The sequence below is a fragment of the Mercenaria mercenaria genome, chromosome 13, assembly GCF_021730395.1.
Source record: "Mercenaria mercenaria strain notata chromosome 13, MADL_Memer_1, whole genome shotgun sequence".
NCBI classification, from domain to species: domain Eukaryota; kingdom Metazoa; phylum Mollusca; class Bivalvia; order Venerida; family Veneridae; genus Mercenaria; species Mercenaria mercenaria.
In genome coordinates, this window is record NC_069373.1 from 79,689,302 (window position 1) to 79,712,728 (window position 23,427).

Sequence of the window (23,427 nt, forward strand, 5' to 3'; positions counted from 1 at the left end):
ATGTGTCGCTTTGTATAATTACAATGAAACATCTGCTCAATAACATGTATACACTATGCTTTAAGCTATTGAAGACGTAAATGAATCCATTCAATAAATATCCTAAGATCTATATTTTTTCTAAAGCACCAACGAAATGGAATTAATCCGTTAATTATACTCATAATCGCATAGCGTCAGTGATATCTTTATATCATAAGAGATATCCCCATCGAAAAGTGATGATCACATATATCAACAATGATTGCCGCATTACTCAACAGTGATATAGGAATAACAATAGGATAGCATAATTCATAAGTTATGCAAAGAATAGTGTTAACTACATAGCATGGCGCATATAGCATAAGTGGTATCTGCAAAATATAACGATGACCTATGTATCATAAGTGATATAATCAAAGCATAGCAATAACCGCATATATCATAAGTGAAATCTGTATGACATTGTGACGACCGCCATAAAGCATAAATTATATCCACGTAACATATGTGACAACCGCATATATCATTACAGATAAATGTTACCAAACACCTGTAATATTAGTCAACATCTACATGAGTGCTGTTTAGTAGCCATCATCCATTTTTTTCAAAAGAAATACTTCAATGTAGACAGGTATATTATATAACAATTGTTTTTATTCAAGTACTTCTCAGTTCGTTCATAATAGTATTAAGTCCGCCCATTAATGCGTGTCTTAGATTTCGGGATTTACCTTTCAGAGATGTGTTATAAAAGAATATATGTCTTCCAAAAAGTTTTTAATATTAAAATGTGGTTTTATCGCTTTGATATATCATTGAATGGAAAGAGTTTTTCTAATTATCCATCCTTAAACTCAGTTTTATTTCATTACCTGTGCAGCGAAGTATGACCTTTAAAGATGTATTATTATATGAAAAAAAATAAACACAGCTGCGAAGGTGATATGGAATGTTGTCAACAGAAAAGTGATAAAACCCGAGGCGCTAGCGGAGGGTGTTATTATTTTTCGAAGGATAACAGTGCCCTATATCATCCGAGCAGGCCTGTGTTATTTGTTATATACAATACCAAATGTGACGGTTGTGAATCTGGGTATATTGGAGAAACTGCCAGGAATATAGGGGTATGGGTAAAGGAACATATGAGTTCAGAAATCATCAGTGGGCGAACATTGTAAAGATAATGGGCACTCCATATCATGAGATAACATCCGGGTTGTCGGTCGTGAAGATAACACCGTGAGGCGCACAATCAAAAACCGATTGAAATCATGGAGGGTCCCCCGATCTGAACGAGAATACAGGTTATGACCTGGAAGGTCGTGTCACGTGACCACCATCATCACGTGACATCACTATCCTGAGGAAGACTCCGAGATGAAGTCGAATGTCTCGACAAGAAACTAACTCTAGCCTCAGAAAGGTAACAAACTACTCTAGAAATATACTGTTAATTCGTTGAATGCTTTTACTTTCGGAATATCATTTTGTCAGTAGCGATTCACATGTACATGTCTTAAATATAACTTTTTGACTTTTGATCTGGAACAGGTAAGAAATTTATCCATTAAAGGTTATTTTTAATCTTTTATTAATTATTATTTGGTATAACAATTAATATCATAAATCGTTTTAGTCTGACAGTTGGAGAAATACTGTCCGCAAAGGCTCCTCCTCGGTGGACAATTTTCACATGTTGACAACACACCGATATGGCATGTCAAACGTTGCTAAATTATACATATATGTTATTATTATTGTATGTTTGTAATTGTTATTCAATGTCGTGTCATTCATATTCTAAAATTTGCTATTGTTATTGTATATGTCGTTATTCTTATGGTATGTTCGATATTCTTATGGCAAATGTTATTATTGTTATTCTATGTTTCGTCATTGTTAGTGTATCTTTGATATTGTTATTCAATGTCGTGTCATTCATATTCTAAGTCTTACCATTGTTACTGTATATGTCGTTATTCTTATTGTATGTTTGATATTCTTATGGTAAAAAGCATTATTGTTATTCTATATTTTGTTATTCTTATTGTATCTTTGATATTATTATTCAATGTCGTGTCATTCATGTTCTAAGTATTACCATTGTTATTGTATATGTCGTTATTCTTATTGTAAAAGACGTTATTGTTGTTGTATATTCATTATTGTTTTTGTAAGCTTGATATTCTTATTGTATGTGCGATTTCCCGCGATATAAATAGCACAGCGACGCTATACAAATACAATCACATAACACAGAATAAGAATGACACGTTTTGTAAATAAAATCGTCAGATATTGAACAACAATGATGACTTTTACCATAACATTGAATAACAATAACAAACATACAATAATAATAACATATATGTATAATTTAGCATAACAATATCAAAGATACAATAAGAATAACGAAATATAGAATAACAATAATGACTTCTAGAATATGAATGACAAGATATTGAATAACAATAACAAACATACAATAATAATAACATACATATATAATTACCATACACCGGCCGACCACCTTATCCTTAATAATGTATGTCAACAGATTTTCAAGCCATCCGATAAGACAACATCAATGGACTTTGTTACTTCTTCTTCTTCTTCTTCTTCTTCTTTGTACGCAACTACACTGTCAGACCAGTAGCCTCGATGAAACTTGTGGTTTGCCGCAGATCCCCAATGCCTCCATACAGTTTCTGGTGGATTGAGGTATCTATCGGCCAAGTCGCAGCTCGCTCCTGGTACCTTTTGATGCCTTTTACATCTCTGGAGTATATGCTCCGTAGTCTGATCTTCCTCACCACATGAAAAGGTTGGTGATGGTGCCAGTCTGTATTTCTTGTACATGTGAGCATTGAGCTTGTTGTGCCTTGAGCGAAGCCTGACCAGCATCACTTGTTCAGACCGATCGAGGAGATGAAATGCATCTTCCTCTATCCTTGGTTTCGTTAATGCCTTGATGATGGTGACTTTCTCCTTGTCGCTCACAAGTGTTGTTGATTGTTCTGACTGAGCTCCTAGCTTAGCCAGTTGGTCTGCCTTTTCATTGCCTGCAAGTCCACAATGGGATGAATCCACTGAATTGCTACTTTGCAGGTTATACTCAGGCTCTGCATTCTCCTGGCTAGCTGCGGAGCTTTTTTGTTGATCAGAGCTTCCATGACAGACAGTGCATCTATGAGAAGGACGACTGAGGAGCTTTCTTCTGCCGAGTCTTCAATCACTGAGACGGCCTTCATGAGTGTTTCAGTCTCCGCCTTGTAATTGCTGCAGCGTTTTCCTGTGGCTGCATGTAGTGTTTCTCTCTTGCCAGATGGGTATTGAATGAAAACTCCTGCTCCTCCATCTTTGATGGCGCATGTTGCTGATCCATCTGTATAGATATGAGTCCATGTTTCCGAAGGATAGTCTTTATTGATCATAGCCAGTGTGAGGCTCTTCCGAATACCTCCATCCTCTTGCTTCCCGCGGTCAAGATCAGGAACAGCAAGTCTCAAGTCACTGAGGACAGGTCATTCGCTAGAGGGTTTATAATGTCTTCTCTACCTAGGGTAGGCGTTGGTTTGTTCAGCTCAGTTTTGAACTCTCGATTGAGTTTCTTTGCCTCATGAACGAAGCTGCTACGTATGAGCCGATTGTTTGGTGTAGCCATCCAAAATGGCTTTCATGGGATGTTCTTGAAAAGACCTGAACTTCTCTGCTTCTCTCCTCGTCTAGAGCCTGTTGGTTAGTTTTGGCTGTAGTGTACCATGCAGTTGTGCTATACTCTAAATGGGGTCTCCCTGTTCCCTGATATATTGTCTTGAGTATGTGTTTATGTGCTCCCCACGTTGTTCCAGCAAGTTTACGCATCATGGCAAGCTTCCTACGGGCCTTCCCTTCTGCCTGACTAATGTGGGGTCTCCAGGTTAGCCGTTTGTCAAAGGTCACTCCAAGGTTTTTTGCCTCGTCTGCTTCAGTCAGCGAAGTATTTCCCATCTTGATTTTACCGCCCTCTGCTTTGACGACAGGGAGAATAGTGTGGGGGACAATTTCTCTGTATTGATCGAGACACACCAATCTTCAGCCCAAGCTGAAAGCTTGTTGATGGCTTCTTGCATCTTGTGTGTGGCTATTGTCAGCGTAGAGTGCAGCCTTAACTCCTTTCGGTAGTTCAGACACCAGATCATTGATGAAAAGCAGGAAGAGTGTAGGGGATAAGACTCCACCTTGTGGGACACCATGACGCAACAGGAACTTCCTACTGCTTGCATGTTCTAAGATGACTCTTTCTCTCCTGTTGTAGAGGTATGACTAATCCACCTCAGCATGTGGCCTCCTACTCCACTCCTCATGGTATGGTCCTCAGTAGAGCGGAATTGTCTGAAGCCAGCTTGTTGTGTTGCGAGTAGGTTGTTAGTCTCAATGTACCACTTCAGGCGTGCATTCACAATCCTCTCAATGGTCTTTCCAACACAGCTGGTTAGACTGATTGGACGATAGCTTGAAACCTTCTTTCGATCCTTCTCTTTCCTATGGATGAGGATCATGACTGCCCCTTTCCATATCTGTGGAAGTAGTCCTTGTGTCCAGCTGTAGTTGTAAATTTCCAGGAGTTTGCAAATTGCTGCAGTGCCTACATGGGTCAGCATTTCATTTGTGACTCCATCTGGTTCAGGAGACTTCTTTGTCTTCAACTGCCTAGAGCTGTCTGTAGCTCATGTAGTTTAAGACTCTGTTTGCTGCATTCTGATGTCACTTGACTTGTCTGCCTTTCCCTTTTTTCTCTTCGGGCTTCCCTTTGCCGTTCCCTGTTGATGGGAATGTTGGAAACATCTTGGTAGTTGGAAGCAAAAGTGTTTGCCGCTTGTTTACCCGTCAAAGTTCACCATTCTCTTCCAAAGTTACTGAGCATCTTCCAGTGTCTTCATCGTTCAACTGTCTCGTCAATCACCATAGCTTTTGGCCATCTCGCTCAGGTTGAACGAGGCTGTTTTGTTTCTCCAGCTCTTCCTCTGTGCTTCCAGTTTGTGCCTGAGGAATTTGAGAGTGCAAATGGTCCAACACCTCTGTCTTCAACTCTCTAGGTTTCTGTAGGGATTACCTCACCCTAAGTTTCGAGTTCATACCCTACCCTAGGAACACAGGGGCTATTTGTCCCATAGCTTGGGGTCTGTTCATAGGCATCAGGGCGTGTCCACACACCGGTGGGCCTGGCATGCCACATGTCTGGGAGCAGACCTCCTCCGAGTCCACTGCAGTTCTGACTGAGGCCGCAAGGTGCTCAGTTACCGTGTGGCCCAACTGGGAGGCACTGCAAAAGGGCTTGTCTGCAGAGAGGCTATGTACTGGCAGGGAAGAAGTAGGCACTCGGCTTCTTTTTCACCAGAAGGCTAGCCAGCGGCGGAGGCTGAAAGCGGAAGGAGATAAGCACACAACACACAGCACACCACACTTAACGCATCAACAGATCAGTGCCACACGGACTTTGTTACAAAACCTATGGTGGTAACATCTCCTATAAGGTTGTTTCATGATACCAGATATTAAAATAATTATGTATTTTGATAAATTTTATAGTACTTTTTTGTTATCATGCAGAACGAATAAAGTAGACAATTCAATTCATTCAATTCAAACAATTTATTTGAGATATATGTGCAGTACATGTAACACAAAGCCAATGTATACAGATTTGTAAGAGACTATACATATAAAAACACATTAATAAAACATTTCAAGTTCGCATAAAAAGATATAGATCACAATGATGCCATTCTAAGTAAAACATGATCTTACAGCTAAAATACTGATAAAACTTGTAAATTTCATGTTACTTACATTAATAAAAGAGTAAAATAACCAACAGTAAAAGTTACGACCTAGAATAAAGACGTTTCTTTCTTTCATTAAGTATATTATGGCAGGTTTTGGTGACAATAAATATCACATTTACATTACTAAAAGTGTTTATCAATTTTTCATTATCATACATTAAATCGTAAGTCAAATATGTTAAGTCAATTGCAGATATTAAATCTTTCCTTATATAACTGTATATTGGACAATGAAATAAAACATGTTTTTCATCTTCAATAACACCCTGACAGTTAAAACAGCATCTTCTATTCAATTCTAAATTCTTATATCTCTCTGTCTCAATTCTCAGGGGTGCAGCGCCACATTTAGATTTTGTAAAAGCTGATCGGTAACTAAATGGTAAATTCTTGTAAAGATAATCTTTTATAGAATATTCTGACTTAAACAACATTAAGTACGTAGTTTGTTGCCACCTAATCCACGTAACGCTTGGTTATTTTCTAACATGGCTTTCCAGTTTTCTTTTTCAACTTCAAACAATTTCATTTCAATCAACGAGATGAACGGTTTGACATTTGTAACCTTACTATGTAGTAAATGTATACAATTAATGCTTTGCAATAAACTTTTCAATCTATAGTATCCATTCTTAACTTTGACACCTCTTGACAACATAAATATCTTCTTATTTATTCTGGTGTTCTCCATATTCATAACTTTGAAATATTGTCTGAAAACAGATCCACAAAGTCTAACATTTAGTTGTCTCCAACCATTTTCCCGCTAACTGCCGAGTTTGGAGTGTATCGCCTAGAAAATAACGCATAGCCCTTTCTGTACAGCGGGGCCTCCGTGGCCGAGTGGTTAGAGTCGTTGACTTCAAACCATTTGCCCTTCATCGATGTGGGTTCGAAACCTCATTTGGGGCGTAGAATTCTTCACGTGAGGAAGCCATCCAGCTGGCTTACGGAAGGTCGGTGGTTCTACCCAGGTGCCCGCTCGTGATGAAATAGTGCACGGAGGGGCACCTGGGGTCTTCCTCCACCATTAAAAGCTGGAAAGTCGCCATATGACCTAAAATTGTGTCGGTGCGACGTTAAACCCAACAAAAATAAAAAATAAAAATAAAATTTCTGTACAGCATTGATACAAGCAAAAGACCTATCCCCCAAACTGGAGCAAAGTAACTAATGATTGGCCAAACCATTGTATCAAATAGCTTTGTAAATGTTTAGAAGTGGAAACCTCCAAAAGCTTTACTTTTAGATATAACTAATCCTAGAGCTCTTGAAGCTGACATTGCCACAGGTTTCACAATTTCATGATAGTCCAAATATTCATTTAGCACAACCCCTAAATATATGTAGCTGTGTACATATTCTAAGAGTTCATCATTAAACTTAAAATGTGATTTGATCTTAGCATACTATTTGTCCTAAAATGTACAATCTTTGATTTATCACAATTCACAATCATTTTACTATTGTTACACCATGTTGACATCTGAACCAACATATATTGTAAATCTTTATCATTATCAGCTAGAAGAACTACATCATCAGCATACAGCAGAATACTTATTCTTGTATCTCCTATAGTAACTCCTTTTTCAAGATTGTTGATAAAAGTAACTAAATCATTGATGTAGAGGTTGAACAACATTGGGGATAGGGGACAGCCCTGCTTTAAGCCGCACTTTATATTGAACCAGTGCGTGTCGAAACCATTCAAACGAACACAACATTTCACATCTTTGTATAACGATACTATAGCATTAAAAAGTTTGCCCCCCAGACCCATGTTCTGCAACCTCTGTCACAATGTATTTCTATCCAAAATATCGAAAGCCTTTCTGAAATCTATAAAGGCTGCAAAAGTCGGCAATCTCTTGTAAAAATAGGTAACTTTTCATGTGGTAAAAAACAATAATCTACGACCAATAAACGTATAGTCATTTTTCTTCACATATCTTCCATTTAAAATAGCAAAATTCACACTGACTAAAAACTCAATCAAAGTCTGACCATACTGGTTCGTTGAAAAATCAACAACTTCCCTATCAGGCAAATTATCTATTCCCTGAATAAAATCTTTCATATCGGTACATCTACTATTAAAATCACCACACAAGTACATAATTGCATTTTCATTTTGGTATTGCTCTATTTGGCATAAGGTAGGTTGTCATAAAAAACATTGCAGTCAATATGTCTTGTTGAATTCTCTTGGGGTAAATAAGCACAAGCTAAAATATCATTGTACATACTGTTTTTACAAGACAAAGATATCCATAAAATTCCTTCAAACTCATTATCAAGTATGCTTACACTAAAATCTTTTGTAAAATCATTCTTAACCTTTAGCCTGCTGGCGGCAAGTGGTTCTGCCTTTGCGGCCAGTGCAGACCAAAGTCAGCCTGCACATCCGTCTGCACTGTTCGCTATTCAGTTAGTAAATTTTCAGTGAACACCCCCTTGAATGATAAGTGGTACTGCCCAAAATGAAAGATGGACCAGGCCATTTTAGAAATTTAGCGTGCTAAGGGTTAATTAAAACAGCAACAACCCCTGAGCCTTTTCTGGCATGTAAATTATCACTATTTTTTTTAATTGAAATTCAATTTATCATGCAATGCAGACAGTGTCAGATAATTGTATGAATACCATATCAATTATTTGTCCTCATATTGTTTTTGATGCATAAGCACTTTTTAAATTTCGGCTCGGAATTAAATAACAGCTTTACAAAGCAACTGTTTAATAACTAGTTAATAATGTACTTTTAGCATTGACTTAATATTGATAGAAAATCATTAATTTTACAAGCATCAGGTGGGAGTTCAAATTTATTCTATATTAAAGGGAGAAAAATCTGGCTTTTCAAAATGATCCAGTCAAAAGTCCATCGGAAATTTGTTTAAAACCACAAAGTTTTATTTTTTGTCATACTAAACACTTCTTTATATGGCCTTTTGTGTAAACAGACCGATTATATGACAAAACGTATTACTTTAAAAAATAGGAGGAAGGCGAACAAAAAATAAGGAAGTTAAAACATATATGTATTTACGTGTTAAAATTAGTTTACTGTTTCAATTTGAACATCAACAAAAAACATGGTCAATCGTGCTAGAAGTAATTCAAAGTCGCAATTATTGTCAGAACAGGAAAATGCATTTGTCTTCAATTTTCTCGGAAAAGGATGCTTTGTAAGTGTAATCTTTTGCTTTTTTGTTTACGTTTGTCACCTGCAACACATCAGGTAAGATTTATTTCATTATCCACCCTTTAAACATAGGCTATTGCTTTTATACTTTTTATACAGCCGGTATGTTAATACTGCCGGCGGTATGTTAACTGCCGGTATGTCACTTGATTTTATACATTCGTACAAATCAGTAAATAAGTAGTAGCACGCAATATATGTTCAGCTAAAAGCCCGAAGCGAAATTAAAGTCGCACGCAAGTGCACATGATATTCCTTTACATCTGCACACATACTATGCATTTGTACCGAACCTTTCCTTTGATGACTTCTTATTTTGTTGTTTGTATTTCACAGACACTAGCAACATGTGTTGCACAGCTGTTCGTGGTTCAGTGTCAGAAACGCGAACGTAAGTGGATCAAGCATTGTTGCGGGGTAGTATGTTTTGTAAAGGACAACCCGAAAAAATCCTACTTTATACGTCTATATGATATACAGGTTAGTGAACTCTTTACGGAACATGCAGTTTTATTCAGCTATTTTTTTCCGACTCCCGTTTTCCCTTCTTAAAATATAAGTTACTTACGGTAAAAAAAAAATATTTTCGAGAAAATACATGTATATGCAACTGCATTTAATTTCAGTTCAGTGCAACTGTCATTCAAACCTTAACTAATATAAACTACATGCACAGTTACATTAATTCATGAAAACTTCCTTACTGCAATAGAACATTTGAAGAAATATGAATAATTTTAGTATGAAAGCAATTCCTTCCATTTGTGAAATTAAGATATTATATACATTCGGCAAATATTCGAAACTTCCGCATAAATGATCACTGGTGCATTTATCTTGCTAATTTGGAAACAGGAAAATAATCTGTGAAAATGATTGACATGTTGACGCTTTTGCTTCAGAGGCAGGAGCTATTATGGGAGCAAGAGATTTATACCAAATTCAAATACAACACACCCAGGGAATTCTTCCATACATTCGAAGCACATGTGGGTAAAATTCTAGTCTTAAAGTCATATAGCATTTTTTCGAACGTCGTTTCTTTAAAGTAACGTCTAAAAAGTAATTCATTTTAAGCAAGACAATATGAATGAATCCAAATAGTAGTATAAGTAAGAGCTGTTACTCCATTATTTTATGCTAAGCATGCTATTCATGCTTACAAAATCGGTGACCGTGACCGATTTGCCGTGACCTTGACCGACTTGGGTACACGTAGGTCACCTCTATTCTAAATATAGAACGTCCGTGACAGATCACGCCACGACCAAGTGCTTATATAACTACGTTTTTGGGGGGTTCCCAGGGTGACCCTTTCACACGTGATGCATGTCACGAATGACAACTGTTAGGTATTATGCATGTATTTACGTTAGTTGTGGAGATTTAAATAGCCCGCTTAAACATTAAACGCTTTACCGAACATAAAGAAGTATATGTAAAGTCTAATTCAAATATAGCTCGATTTGATTTCGAGTTAAACAAAGAAGGAAATCAAGCTCTGTATATTTAAGAAATAATTTATAGCAAAAGAGTGTTTTAACACTATTTATGCACGATGGGTGGTAATACGTCGGGCGTTATAATTTCACGAGGGCGCAGCCCGAGTAAAATTATTTGTACGACGTATTACCGTCCGAGTGTATAAATAATGTTAAAACACGGTTTTGCTATACAATATTTCGATTCTAATATGCTCTTAATCTAAAACAGTAGATGAAATATAGTAGAGCTCTTTCTTGGACGCCAAAACAACATTGACGTCATCGCACATTAACGTAACGTCATTCTAGCGTAAGCGTGTTTTAACAGAAACAAGCATATTAGAATTAAGAAATAATATAACTCATTTAGTGATTTGTCTCTGAATAAATCATTGTTTGGAGTTCAGATGCGAAGGAATTATATAACGAGGGCACAGCCCGAGTGATATAATAATACGCATCTGAACGACAAAAAAATGATTTATTAAAGAGCAAATCACTAAATGAGATATATTATTTCGATTCTAACATGTTACCAAGTACTTTAAAGTACATCCTTGACGGCATTCATTAAATATTTGTCCGTTTACAATCGGTTTCTTTTCGAGCGCGCCGCTATGCCGTTTGACGCTATGACGTAATAATTGTGACGTCATAACAGTGAATTGTTGTATAATAATTCACTGTTTTCAGCCTTCTTTGTTTAATATGAAGATGAATCGGATCGTGTTAGAATCTGCGATTGACGCGCGGACCGGTAATAGAGCATTATGACGTCAATAATGACGTCAAATTGCCGCATGACGTACATTAATTTACTTCTCCAGCATAATATTTGTCAGAATGAAAACAATCAAGGCCTTCTTTTGATTTATCGTCTTATTTACAACGGTTCATCGTTCAGGTGCTTGTTAGCATGAATAGGCATGCTAACTAGCATGAAATAATGGAGTTACAGCTCTTCCTTGTACTACTCAAAATAAAGCTCGTTCCTATTCAAATATGTACGTGTAGTTAAGCTTTCAAAAGTAATAGACTTGTTTTGTATTTTGCAAGGACTGTCATGTTGGACTGAACTTTGCCAGTGAAGATGAGGCTGAAAATTTCAAGAACGTTCTCGAGGGAAAGCTATTTGAAAGACAAGCAAAAAGGCTAGGTAAGTACTGGAAATATCGTGGTATTACTTGACAACTGACTATTTGCAAAATAAATAAAATATTGTGACATTGTTATGGTATCACTGAAAAAAACATGACCTATTAAGCTTATTTATATGTGGTCTTGCAGCATTGCAAGAGAAAAAGAAACATATCGGAATAATACACCTTTTTCTATGTATTAACATCCGTAGAAGCCCGCAGTATTGTTCGTGACCAAAACTGAACGAGAGGTCAGCAATATGGCTCAAGGGCGTCTGCAGATGTAAATACACAAAACAAAAGTGTATTGTCTTTATTCTTGCATAGAAACCATTACACGAAGACTATATTTTGTTTTCATAGCCTCATAGTAGACGACTTTACGATTCCGGGACAATGTTTTATGACCGGAAAAGGTCAACATGGTTTAGATACCCATAACAGAGGCACAGATATCAACAACACTATCAAAAGCATGTATTCAAAATTTTCAAACGATTATTTTTATTTCCCGTTATTACAAACATGACATTAACCACAGTTTAAGATATCGCTTTGAATTTAGTAAAGAGGAACTTCTTTCTATTAAGAATTCTAATTTTAAACACGACCTGCTTCCTACAGTACTATGAATTCTGTGGGATATTAAATAAAATTCGATTGATACTTCCCAAAATCGTTGATATGTTTCCTAATACAGTCAGGGTTATTGTCGACTTTTGTCCAGTTTGAAAAGAGAGTTCACAATGCAGCGCAAGAATAAACATTTGACCTTGGCATTGCACTGACACTGCATTTCAAAATTAAAAATTAATGTATTAACAACACGTGAATTGCCTTGTTTACACACGATTTTCTACCGTTAATACATTCTCGGATCCAGTAAAAAAGTAAATTTTATGCAAGAATAAAAGCATAGTTCACCATAAGTAATCCGTTCTTTGATGTACTACATGAAATTATAATTCCTCTCCATACATTTTGTCAACAATATAATATCCTATTTGCATTGTTTAATCTGAGTGATACTGCACTTTTTTATAGAACTATTTGTCAGAATAATTTGTATATCGATATATTGATAACGTAACACATAAGCACAGATAGTGTTTGACTCCCTTTTCATGGTGCCATTGCTATAATTATTGTTGAATTGCTGTTTATTATAGGGTATGGATCATGTCTGGCTAATTTGAGTTCATTATGTTGATAGCTGGATCCCAGCATCACACACTATGTCATATACAACTGTTAAATGGAACTAGATATTTGTTAGAGCAAGTACCCGTTGTAAAATACTATGTATAAATTTGGACCGATCAGAAACAAGTTCTATAAATAGCACGTTGCTGAGGTATAAATATGTGTGTGTGTTCGGGTTTAATGTCTTTTTCAACAATTTTTCAGTCATATAAACGACGGTGTCTACTTGTAGCAGTGAGCACAATGCCCAACTTTATAGTGCTGCCTCACTGAAATATCACGCCGTAGACACGTGGCATGATACCCCACCCAGTCACATTATACTGACACCGGACTAACCAGTCCTAGCACTATCCTCTTAATGCTGAGCGCCAAGCGAGGAAGCTGCTAGTACCATTTTTTACGTCTTTGGTATGACGCGGCCGGGGATCGAACCCACGACATCCCGCACTCGAAGCGGACGCTCTACCACTAGGCTACCGAGGCGGTTAAGAGGTATAAATAGGTAGATGGATGGCACAGATAGCATATGCTCGCCCATATGGGAATACCCGGTGGCGAGGGTAAACACATGCAAACACACACACACACACACACACACACACACACACACACAGATAGCATTCGGTATAGAAGAAAACACATCGAGGATTCAACTAATAGTTTATCCCAGTACCTTGATAAGGAAGTTATTGCAACTAGCCTGTCAGGGCGGATAAATTATTAAAAAGAAGAAGTTTGAAGTTCATAGACTAAAGAAGAGTTGCAGAATTTCAACATAGTTTCGAGCTATAGGGCCAGCGCATACTAGTAGGAGTTTTACCCTAAGGGTGGTTGAATGCTATAGACGATAGCAAATATAGGCTGAGCATCGGAAAGCTGACACAGAGACCCAGAGGTTGGTAATCTACTGGGATAGTAGGAAAATTCCAGCTTATAGACTGTTCAGCGTTATTGGCGAAGAACAGCCAAGGCATATGGGATATACCTACATGGTAGTCGAATGCTACATGTGATAGCATATAGGCGCTGAGTATCCAGGAGTCAGGGCAATTATATAAAGTTGCAACTTCAATTAAGAGGACAGAGGCCGAGCATCTATGCGATAGGACTCTTATGTTGTTGATTCAAAGACATTGTCTGACGGGAACTTCAACAAAAAGACCAGTCAAGTATAGAGTCTCCAGCCTATAGGAGTTTGAGCTAATTTTCATTAATTGTATATTGTTAGTTTGAAACATTAAGTGATTTGCCTGACCCCTAAAATTATTTAGCTCCTAATAGAAATCATTTACGAATCATTGGTACACGAATCATTTAGGCAAGGTAGCCAGAGGAAAATTCTATATATGAGATATTTGGTCTCACCAGCTCTACGTTTTAACAAAGGACATTATATTTCATTTGTCAGCTAGTCTAAGACATAGTTACCTTAGCGATTGGACCCATTTCATTGTTCAAGATACTAAAGGCGTAGGCACTTCCCTGGGTCATATAACTCGTATCCTGACACTGTTGTAAATAAGACGAAAGCTTTTGGTTTAAATGGTATTCGCATATGGACTTTTTAATTCTTTACGTTATGAAAACAAGCCAACAGTTTCCATTTATTTTCTGAATTATGATCTCGCTGACTACGAAACCTCATGTCGTGAGATCAATCCTCTATTCCTTCAACTAAAAGTATTTGGATAAGAGTCTCGTGCTTTACATTTCGCATGCTAAAGAACCAGGAAAAGTTTCTGGAATTGAATAACTAACTTACATCCTTCTGTCGGGAGGGCACGCCAATATAGATTACCGTTGGCAGATAAATATATACTTCTAGCAATAGTTATCGTTATTTGCCATCAAACGCAAGGTGTAACAATTATTACAAATGATGACATAATAAATACAATATAACGTACTAAAAATACAAATTTTTGTTAATTTGAAATACATAGAAATCATATTCTCAGCTTCTTGTCATGTTTTTCCCTGACTATCAATATTTACGGTATCATAACTGCAACTGTTAGTTCTTGTCAAAGCCCGCCCGCTTAGCTCAGTAAGTAGAGCGTTGGTCTACGGATCGCGGGGTCGTGAGTTCGATCCTCGGGCGGGGCGTATGTTCTCCGTGACTATTTGATAAACGACGTTGTGTCTGAAATCATTAGTCCTCCACCTCTGATTCATGTGGGGAAGTTGACAGTTACTTGCGGAGAACAGGTTTGTACTGGTACAGAATCCAGGAACACTGGATAGGTTACTGCCCGCCGTTACATGAAAAACAAACAAACAAACAAAGTTCTTGTCAATGAAATTTGTATAAACCGTCTTTTAAAGGAAAATCTGCAAGAAGATTCTACGGAAACAAAATGAGACCAAGTAAAATAATCGAAGGCACGATATGATCGAGTCAGTTCATATGAGGGAATGAAACATGTAAGACACCTCACGCCCAACTGAAAGCTTGGTACAGATGAGTTACAATGTAGTTTTCTTGCTTCACGAGTTGTTAGAAAAGGGCATTTTACCCTTATACTCTAAGCAAAACTTGTAATAAAAGCTCCAATCGACATTTTGTTTTCATATTTAAGAGAGGGAGGAAAGAAAAATCGAAAATAAACAAGTGACAATTGAACCCGCTGACGAAACAACGAGGACAGGTGGGTAATGATAAATTTTGTTCGGAGAGTAAAGGTAACCATTGTATATTAAAAAAGGGTGAAAGGTTCTTCTATAAACAGAGTCCAGAATATTTTTCTCCGGCCTATATATTTATAGCAAAGGGGTCCGACACGTGTAGGTCACCTTAATATGGCATAATAAATAGTCTTAAGGCACAGGGGGCAAAAACATTGGTCAATAGATATATAACTGTGACCAGGGAAATTGCTCTCTATGGACCCTTCAACTACCTCACTCAACAAAACCCCAAAAATTTTTAACACGCTTCGTTGCATCCATTGTTTCTCTCTGTGAATTACAGGGCTATGCATTGCCACTCATGAAAACACATAACTATAATCCATGCCTTAAACGATGTTCATTTTGTCAAGCTTTGTATGTCACAATAACGAATAAATTTCGATCCATTTACACGCGTTCGTACACACGGAATGCATCAGTAAAATGACTCTTGAACGCAAATTGTCGGTAAAAAATTGCTACAGTCCGATAAACAAACATATTTACTAACACTCACCACTAATGTTATATTTATATTTTACTTAAAACAGACGAAAATCAGTTTCAAGTAAATTTTAAAAATATTTCACCAACCATCCTCCATCTTAACTGGCGCGTGCTATTTGACAGAACCGGTGATGTAACAAGTGATTTTAAAGCGCTTAGCTAATCAAATCATTTGTTACATCACCGGTTCTGCCAATAGCACGCGACATGGAAAATGGAGTATGTTGGCGAAAAAGTTTTGAAATTTACTTGGAACTGATTTTTGTCTATGTTAAGTGAAACAGAAACATTTCAACAGTGGTGAGTGTTAGTAAAATATGTTTGTTTATCGACCTGTAGCAATTACTCGCCGATAATTTGAATTTAAGATTCATTTTACTGATGCATTCCGTGTGTACGAACGCGTGTAAATGGATCGAAATTTATTCGTTATTGTGACATACAAAGCTTGACAAAATGAACATCGTTTAAGGCATGGATTAAAGTTATGTGTTTTCATGAGTGGCAATGCATAGCCCTGTAATTCACAGAGAGAAACAATGGATGCAACGAAGCGTGTTAAAAATTTTTGGGGTTTTGTTGGGTGAGGTAGTTGAAGGGTCCATAGAGAGCAATTTCCCTGGTCACAGTTATATATCTATTGACCAATGTTTTTGCCCCCAGTGCCTTAGGACTATTTATTATGCCATATTAAGGTGACCTACACGTGTCGGACCCCTTTGATTTATAGTATAGACAAAATATCATGTGTAACTGTTGTTTTTCCTTTACATATTTTTCAAATAGTGTTGTTAGCAAACCACTATGAAGGTCCGGAATACGATTTATATTTCCGCCAGAAAACATGCAGATATAATCAAATATAAATATCTCAATAGTTATAATGATCACTGCGCGTAAATTATACTGTCAAATTATGCAACCTGTTGTTTGCACCAAAAATGAGTCACTTACCTGTTAGTAAGGCGTTTCTATTAAAACAAACTTAGGGGTGCATGATGTTTCTTTCTGTAAATCAATGCTACCGCTAAATCGTGTTATCAAATGCGGTCTACCTATTGTTCAATATATTCAGTCTCCAATAAATATGTTTACAGCTTTTGCCGAAAAGAAATTAAAATGTAAATAAACGCTGTTTTTACTGGTCGGCAAAAACAAAAAGTGAAATCTTTGTTGCTCCAGTTGAAATATTCTGGAAATAATTTGATTGTAAATAAGTGAGGATCGGCAATGGCTTTTGGTCTAGACTGACTAATGTATTTGATAAAACTAGAACTTTAAAGGTAATACGGACGTTCTTCGGCTGATATTAGCAATCTGAGAACGTTTTATATCATATTTTAAAAGAATGAAATAGAAATATGTTAAAAAAATGTATGTGAATAACACGTGATTATGAATAAAGTCCAAGAATAGTTACATTTAAAGTCTAAATCTGCTCCAGTTTCAGTCCCGGAAGCTGCACCTACCATAGACACTTCACCCTCAGAAACAGAAAAGAACAAATTAGATAAACTACCCAAAGTGAGAAAAAGGAACACGAAGAAAAAACTCACAAAAGAAGATATAGGTGTACCTACAGATTTCAGACATGTCAGTCACATGAGTTGGGGAATGGATGATGGGCCGCATGTATGCTATATTCCTTAATACTTTACATTGTTGTCAGAATAATCCCTTACAGTTTTCAAGAAGACGTTATAATAAGTAGTTATCATCAAAGAGTTACACGTTTCCTTACATACTGGAATATAATTTAATGCGTTTAGCATTAGATATCTGTACTTTTAACTGCATTACTCTAAAAATAACGTTGATATTAAATAATTCTCAAACTCAAACCTAGTTACCCAAGCGTGGTACTAAAACTTGATCACCATGATTCCTTGCCTTTAGCTTTGAATTGTTATAGTTACATGCATATTCAATACCGATTTATTTCACAATCGAAATTGTGTATAGATGGATCGGTTAGATTCGGACATGAAGGCATTGTTAGAGCAGATCGGTATCAGGGAAAAATCACAGGTAGATGAAGATACTATGGATTTCATTTACCAATTTGTCGACAAACATGGCGGCGCTAATGCTGTAAGAGAGGACTTTGCCTGGCATATTCCCGCTGAACCTTCGCAACGAGCTGGTGAAACAGTGGATATTACAAAAAATCTCCCAGCAGCTCCCTCACATTCGGTTGGTGCACTGACGAATATTACGCAACTCCCAGTAGCTCCTTCGTATCCGGCTGATAAATCGACTACTCCTACTAGAAAACTTCCTGCAGTCCCAACAGGTAATACAAGTAAATTCTTATTATAATGTTTTCACATACACTTACAAAATTTCTCTGCAGTGCAACATGTGAAATGTTCGGATATTTCAGCAGTTAAACTCTTTAAATCTATGAATGTAATATATATTAATATCAATCAATTTTACAGTCAACTTATGATTCCTGTAAAAGTAAACCTTGATTTAACATGAACAAAATCTTAAGTGTTCTTTTATTGTGTATTTCTGCACAAAGGAGCTCGCCTGATACCACCGCCTGGAGTCAAGGTACTCGATGTTACGTCTGTCACCAGACCGCCACCTCCGTCAACTCTGCGCACTAGGCCTCCTCCAACTGCTGGTTTCAAGCCTCAGCCCCCAACAACAAAACCTCCTCCACCAGCTTTAAAACCTCCTTCTATATTAAAACATTCACATCAGATTGATAACAAACAAATTCCAGACCATTCTACAACAATCCAAACTCCTTCACCATCCCAAAATGATCCACTTTCTCCAGCTTATACACAAGATTTGCAAGCTGTTCCAACATCATCAAACAGCCCGGCGCATCCAGCATTACCAGATATTTCGAGTCCGTTTGATTCAGCAAACATGCAAGCTACTCCCAAATCATCAAGCATCCCAGCTGTTACATTATCAGATATTCCGGCTCCGCTTGATTCATCAGATATGCAAACTTCTTCCACATCAGCAAATGTTCCTTCACTCTCATCATCAAATTCACCGGCCCTTCCCACACCACCAGATATACCAGCTCCCCCTATATGTTCTCCCCCGGTTGCCATTTCTCATACCCTTGCAGAAAAGCAATTACCAGCTGCAAATAATTCTAGGGCGGGTCTCTTAAATGAAATCCATACCTTCCAGGGGGCAACTTTGAGGCACGTACAGACTAATCAACAAAGTTCAAAGAGGGATGGATTACTTATTCAGATTCGAAATGGAGCAACATTAAGTCACGTAAGTGTGTAATGTATCTTCTTTGTTAATACGAATAATGTTAATGATATAATATCGAATCGTCTTAAATGTGTACTTGACTGAATAAACACTTGTTTTGTAGACATTAGCTCGCCTACTTTTTAAAATAAATGTCGATGTATTGTCTCGATTGAACTTTTCGCCATTTCATATTCTACCGTACCGTCCTGTACGATGGATACTTAAAATATTCTGAAAAATGTGTCCCCATTTAAAAATGAATGCCATTTGTAAAGAAATAAAAATAAACAATTGCTGAAAACTACCTTCCAGCTAGCTACGTAAAACTTTAGCACTAGGACATTATTGCAAGTTCAGCGAAGAAGATATGTAACAGCTCTTTGAAAAAAAATGAGGGATGAGGGCTGTTGCACTTTCCATTACCTATCATGAACAAAGTCTGCTATTATTTTTCTTGGTTGCATTCTACGCTTCTTAAATTTATTCATTTCACATCTTCTTTAATATTTCTTTCGTAACTGAAAAATATGGATATTATTACATCAGACCCTGTGAAGTATTTTTGCATTTCTATCAGAGGAGTTTTGGCACCTGTAGATATTGCTTTGTAGAATATGGAAAAAAGAAATAGTAATTAAGGTCCGTGTTACTTTGATATGGATTCTTTTATTAAAGGTTGACCAGTCGGAGAAGTCATCTCCCGCCAAAAGAGGAAGTATAGCTGCAGCACTGATGTCCCAGCTCTTGAAAAGAAAATCGAAAATTCAGTTTTCAGGTACATCATTTGATGTCAATGGTCTGTGCTTTGTCTCTCAATGGAAGGTTCACAAGTTTTACATCGTGTTTCAGTATTTATGTTTCATTAGTTATAGCGCTACTGATACTGAATAACAAAATGTGAGGTATTTAACCTTTACCCTGCTAAATTTCTAAAATGAACTGGTCTGTCATTCAATTTTGGCAGTACCATTTAGTATTCGAAGGGTGTTCATTGAAAATTTACAGACTGAATAGCAAACAGTGCAGAACGTGATCTGTGCAGGCTGATCTTGGTCTGCATTGGTCGCAAAATCAAGATCACTTTCTGCCAGCAGACTTAAAGTTTCATTCATTATAAACCTTTACAAGGACACATTTCAACGAAATTGACCCCGTTTTTTTTTCAAAATTACTATATCATAACGTAATAAAAACAAAGAATGTGACAACAGTTATTTGTGCATTATTATCTGCTACATAATATTTAATGTTAAATAGTTACAGTATTTTATTTAATAAAATATATTAAATTTGGAGCTGCGAAAAAGTCACAGTGTATTTCCGATGCTAATACTTCCGTCATCAAATGTACTGGAGTTCTGTATTGTAATTACACATAAGACGTAGTTATATAAAATATCGTTTATGATCATAAATGCAACATGCGTTAAAATAGATAATTTCAATGAAGCATATAATATGCATGTTTACGAATACATGTATATTTTTTTCATTTCTGTATATTTTCAGATAATGAGTATAGCAGTGATGAATTTGATGACGACTGGGATGACGATTAGCTAAAACTCAGATGATATATTTAATGTGTTTGCTGGAGATGTTATAGAGATTTAAACGTTGAAAATCAGTGCATAGAAAACTCTTTTTCTCACCTCAACACGATCGATAGAAGATCTTGTTACTACCACAGTATTGTCAAAACTTGCATTAAAAACAACATTCATCCAGTGTTCTTGGGGCCGAAATGTGGTCCCATTTTCCTCTCTAAAAAGAATATTCACCCCCCTCCCCCCCCCCCCCCCCACCACTCCGTCCAACCCATCAACCCTACTATAAGTACTACTTATTCATAACATTTTCAACACAATATATAACACAAGGATAAGAAGAGAATCGTATAGTATTGCAATGGGCTCATAAAATTAACGCTTTAACTTTAAAATTATTGTATAACATATTTGTATAATTTTGTCATGACTAACACATACTGTTAAATCTATATATTTACATTGTAAATGTTTTTTTCTTTATCTCTTATTATGAATAATTAGTTACGTTTGACAAATTCTGAATCACTTACGTTGATCTCTATTATGTAGTTTATCTGTATTTGCTTAACTGTTACAGCAATTTATATGTTTAACCTGTAAATGATTTACAATTTAATCTTTGTTTTATCAACTCGTCTAACATTTCATTTCGTATATAAATATTATTAAGTTGTTTAACATTGACCTGTACAATGAGGCGGGGCCTCCGTGGCCCTCATCGATGTGGGTTCGAGCCTCACTCGGGGCATTGAATTCTTCATGTCAGGAAGCCACCCAGCTGGCTTACGGAAGGACGGTGGTTCTATCCAGGTGCCCGCTCGTGATAAAATAATGCACGGAGGGGCCCCTGGGGTCTTCCTCTACCATCAAAGCTGGACAGTCGCCATATGACCTACAATTATGTCGGTGCGACGTTAAACGCCCCCCCCCCCCCCCCCCCTCCAACAAAATAAATAAATGTACAATAAAAAAAACTTACTAGTAGTGCTAGACGAACCGATATTCAAGTCCAATCTGGCATGTCAAACGATGTTAAATTATACACTTGTGTTATTAATAATGTATATTCGTAAATGTTACTCAATGTATTGGTATTCATATTAACAACTTTGTTATTTTTATTTTGTATTTCGTTATTCTTTTTATATACGTTGTTATTGTAATTGTTTGTCTGATATTCACATTCAATGTTTCGTTATTGTAATTTCATGTCCGTGATTGTTATATACGCCCTCGTGATATAATTCCTTCGCATCTGAACTCCAAACATTGATTTATTCAGCGACAAATCGACGCCCCAGAATTAGAAGGGCGTAAGTGGAAAATCATACTTTTCGGCAAAACGAAAAAAACTGTCTATGACAGATACGCCCTTCTAATTCTAAGGGCGCAAGTGGACTTTTCTGGTACAACAATTAAGTGCAGATACGCCCTTCTATTACTAGGATTCTGAAAAACTTATCACTTACGCCCTTTTATTATTGGTGAATTTGGTCAACACAGCAGTTTGTGACGAAAATTTTTTTTTTACAGAATTATGCACCTTGGTGTGTAGTTTCAAAAAATGTATGATTCGTAAAAGGGCGTAACTAACACTTACGCCCTTCTAATTCTGGGGCGTCGAAATCACCGATGAGATATATTATTTCGATTCTAACACGTTATCAAGAACTTTAAAGTACACCCTTGTCGGCATGCATTAAATACTTGCCCGTTTTCAGTCGGGTTCTTTTCCAGCGCGCCACTACGCAGCTTGACGCTATGACGTAATTGTTGTGACGTCAGACGTCAATAATTCACTGTTTCCAGCCTTCTCTGTTTAATAGGAAAATGAATCGGATCGTGTTAGAATCAATATTACGTTATTCTTATTGTTAAACTGTTGTATACTATCTGATTCATGTTGTATATCTGATATCCATATTCAATATTTCGTTATTCTTATTGAAAAGGTCGTTATTTTATCCGTAGGACATGAAAATAGGAAGCGACAGACCCGCCCGCACTCTGAGAGACATGTTGTTTTAACCATGACGAGAACTGACCTAGATTTTAACCATGTATCAGTAAAGCAGTCTGTCACTTCTGACTATTGACAATAAATAACAAATGCTGATTGAATGGGATGAGGCCGTGACTTTTATTATTATAATATCATTACAGAAAATTAATGAAATATCATGGCATATTGTATGAGATAGAAGTATCATGAAATGAAGCATGAAATGATAGATTTCTAGCCAAATTGCATAGAAACAAAATAGGCAACACTATGATGCTGAAGCTCTAAATTGCAAATTTTGCTAGCAAATCCAGCTGCCGAAATTCCGAGGCCAAGATGCTCAACGAATTCTCAACATCATGATAATGGATTTAAAGGAAACAATTCGGTGCATGTGCAAGAGAATATATAATTAGAATAAAACTGCCAAATAGATACCATATTTTTGCCATGTTTATGCAGCAATATATCAGCCACGATGTGAACAAAAGTCACGACTAACAATTAAAACTTAAGTCTTTAAAATGATTCCTTTTTTTTTTTTTTTTTTTTTTTTTTTTGCTCTTAAGAAGATGATATTTTGCAGCAAAATAAACAAGTCCGCTGCT

General features: G+C 36.7%; 1 protein-coding gene across 2 annotated transcripts; it reads left to right on the top strand.

Annotated features, from left to right (window-relative positions):
* The first annotated feature begins 8,827 nt into the window (after positions 1-8,827).
* Positions 8,828-23,254, top strand: LOC123528982 (actin nucleation-promoting factor WASL-like). Of its 2 annotated transcripts, XM_045309107.2 has the most exons (10): positions 8,829-9,007; positions 9,361-9,504; positions 9,927-10,013; positions 11,565-11,664; positions 15,433-15,501; positions 17,475-17,662; positions 17,993-18,323; positions 18,558-19,285; positions 19,943-20,042; positions 20,777-23,254. In XM_045309107.2, the coding sequence occupies exons 1-10, from the start codon at positions 8,915-8,917 to the stop codon at positions 20,824-20,826; spliced, it is 1,890 nt and encodes a 629-aa protein (XP_045165042.2). In that variant the 5' UTR covers positions 8,829-8,914; the 3' UTR covers positions 20,827-23,254. The 2 variants fall into 2 exon arrangements, with proteins under 2 accessions (XP_045165043.2, XP_045165042.2); XM_045309108.2 differs by lacking the exon at positions 15,433-15,501 and having other exon boundaries at positions 8,828-9,007.
* The last annotated feature ends 173 nt before the right edge of the window (positions 23,255-23,427 follow it).

Excerpts from the sequence above, each read along its gene's own strand:
- LOC123528982 (XM_045309107.2), top strand. The coding sequence starts at position 8,915 with ATGGTCAATCGTGCTAGAAGTAATTCAAAGTCGCAATTATTGTCAGAA. Across the intron at positions 9,008-9,360 it reads TTCTCGGAAAAGGATGCTTT|ACACTAGCAACATGTGTTGC; the intron begins GTAAGTGTAATC and ends TGTATTTCACAG. Across the intron at positions 15,502-17,474 it reads TGACGAAACAACGAGGACAG|TTTCAGTCCCGGAAGCTGCA; the intron begins GTGGGTAATGAT and ends AATCTGCTCCAG.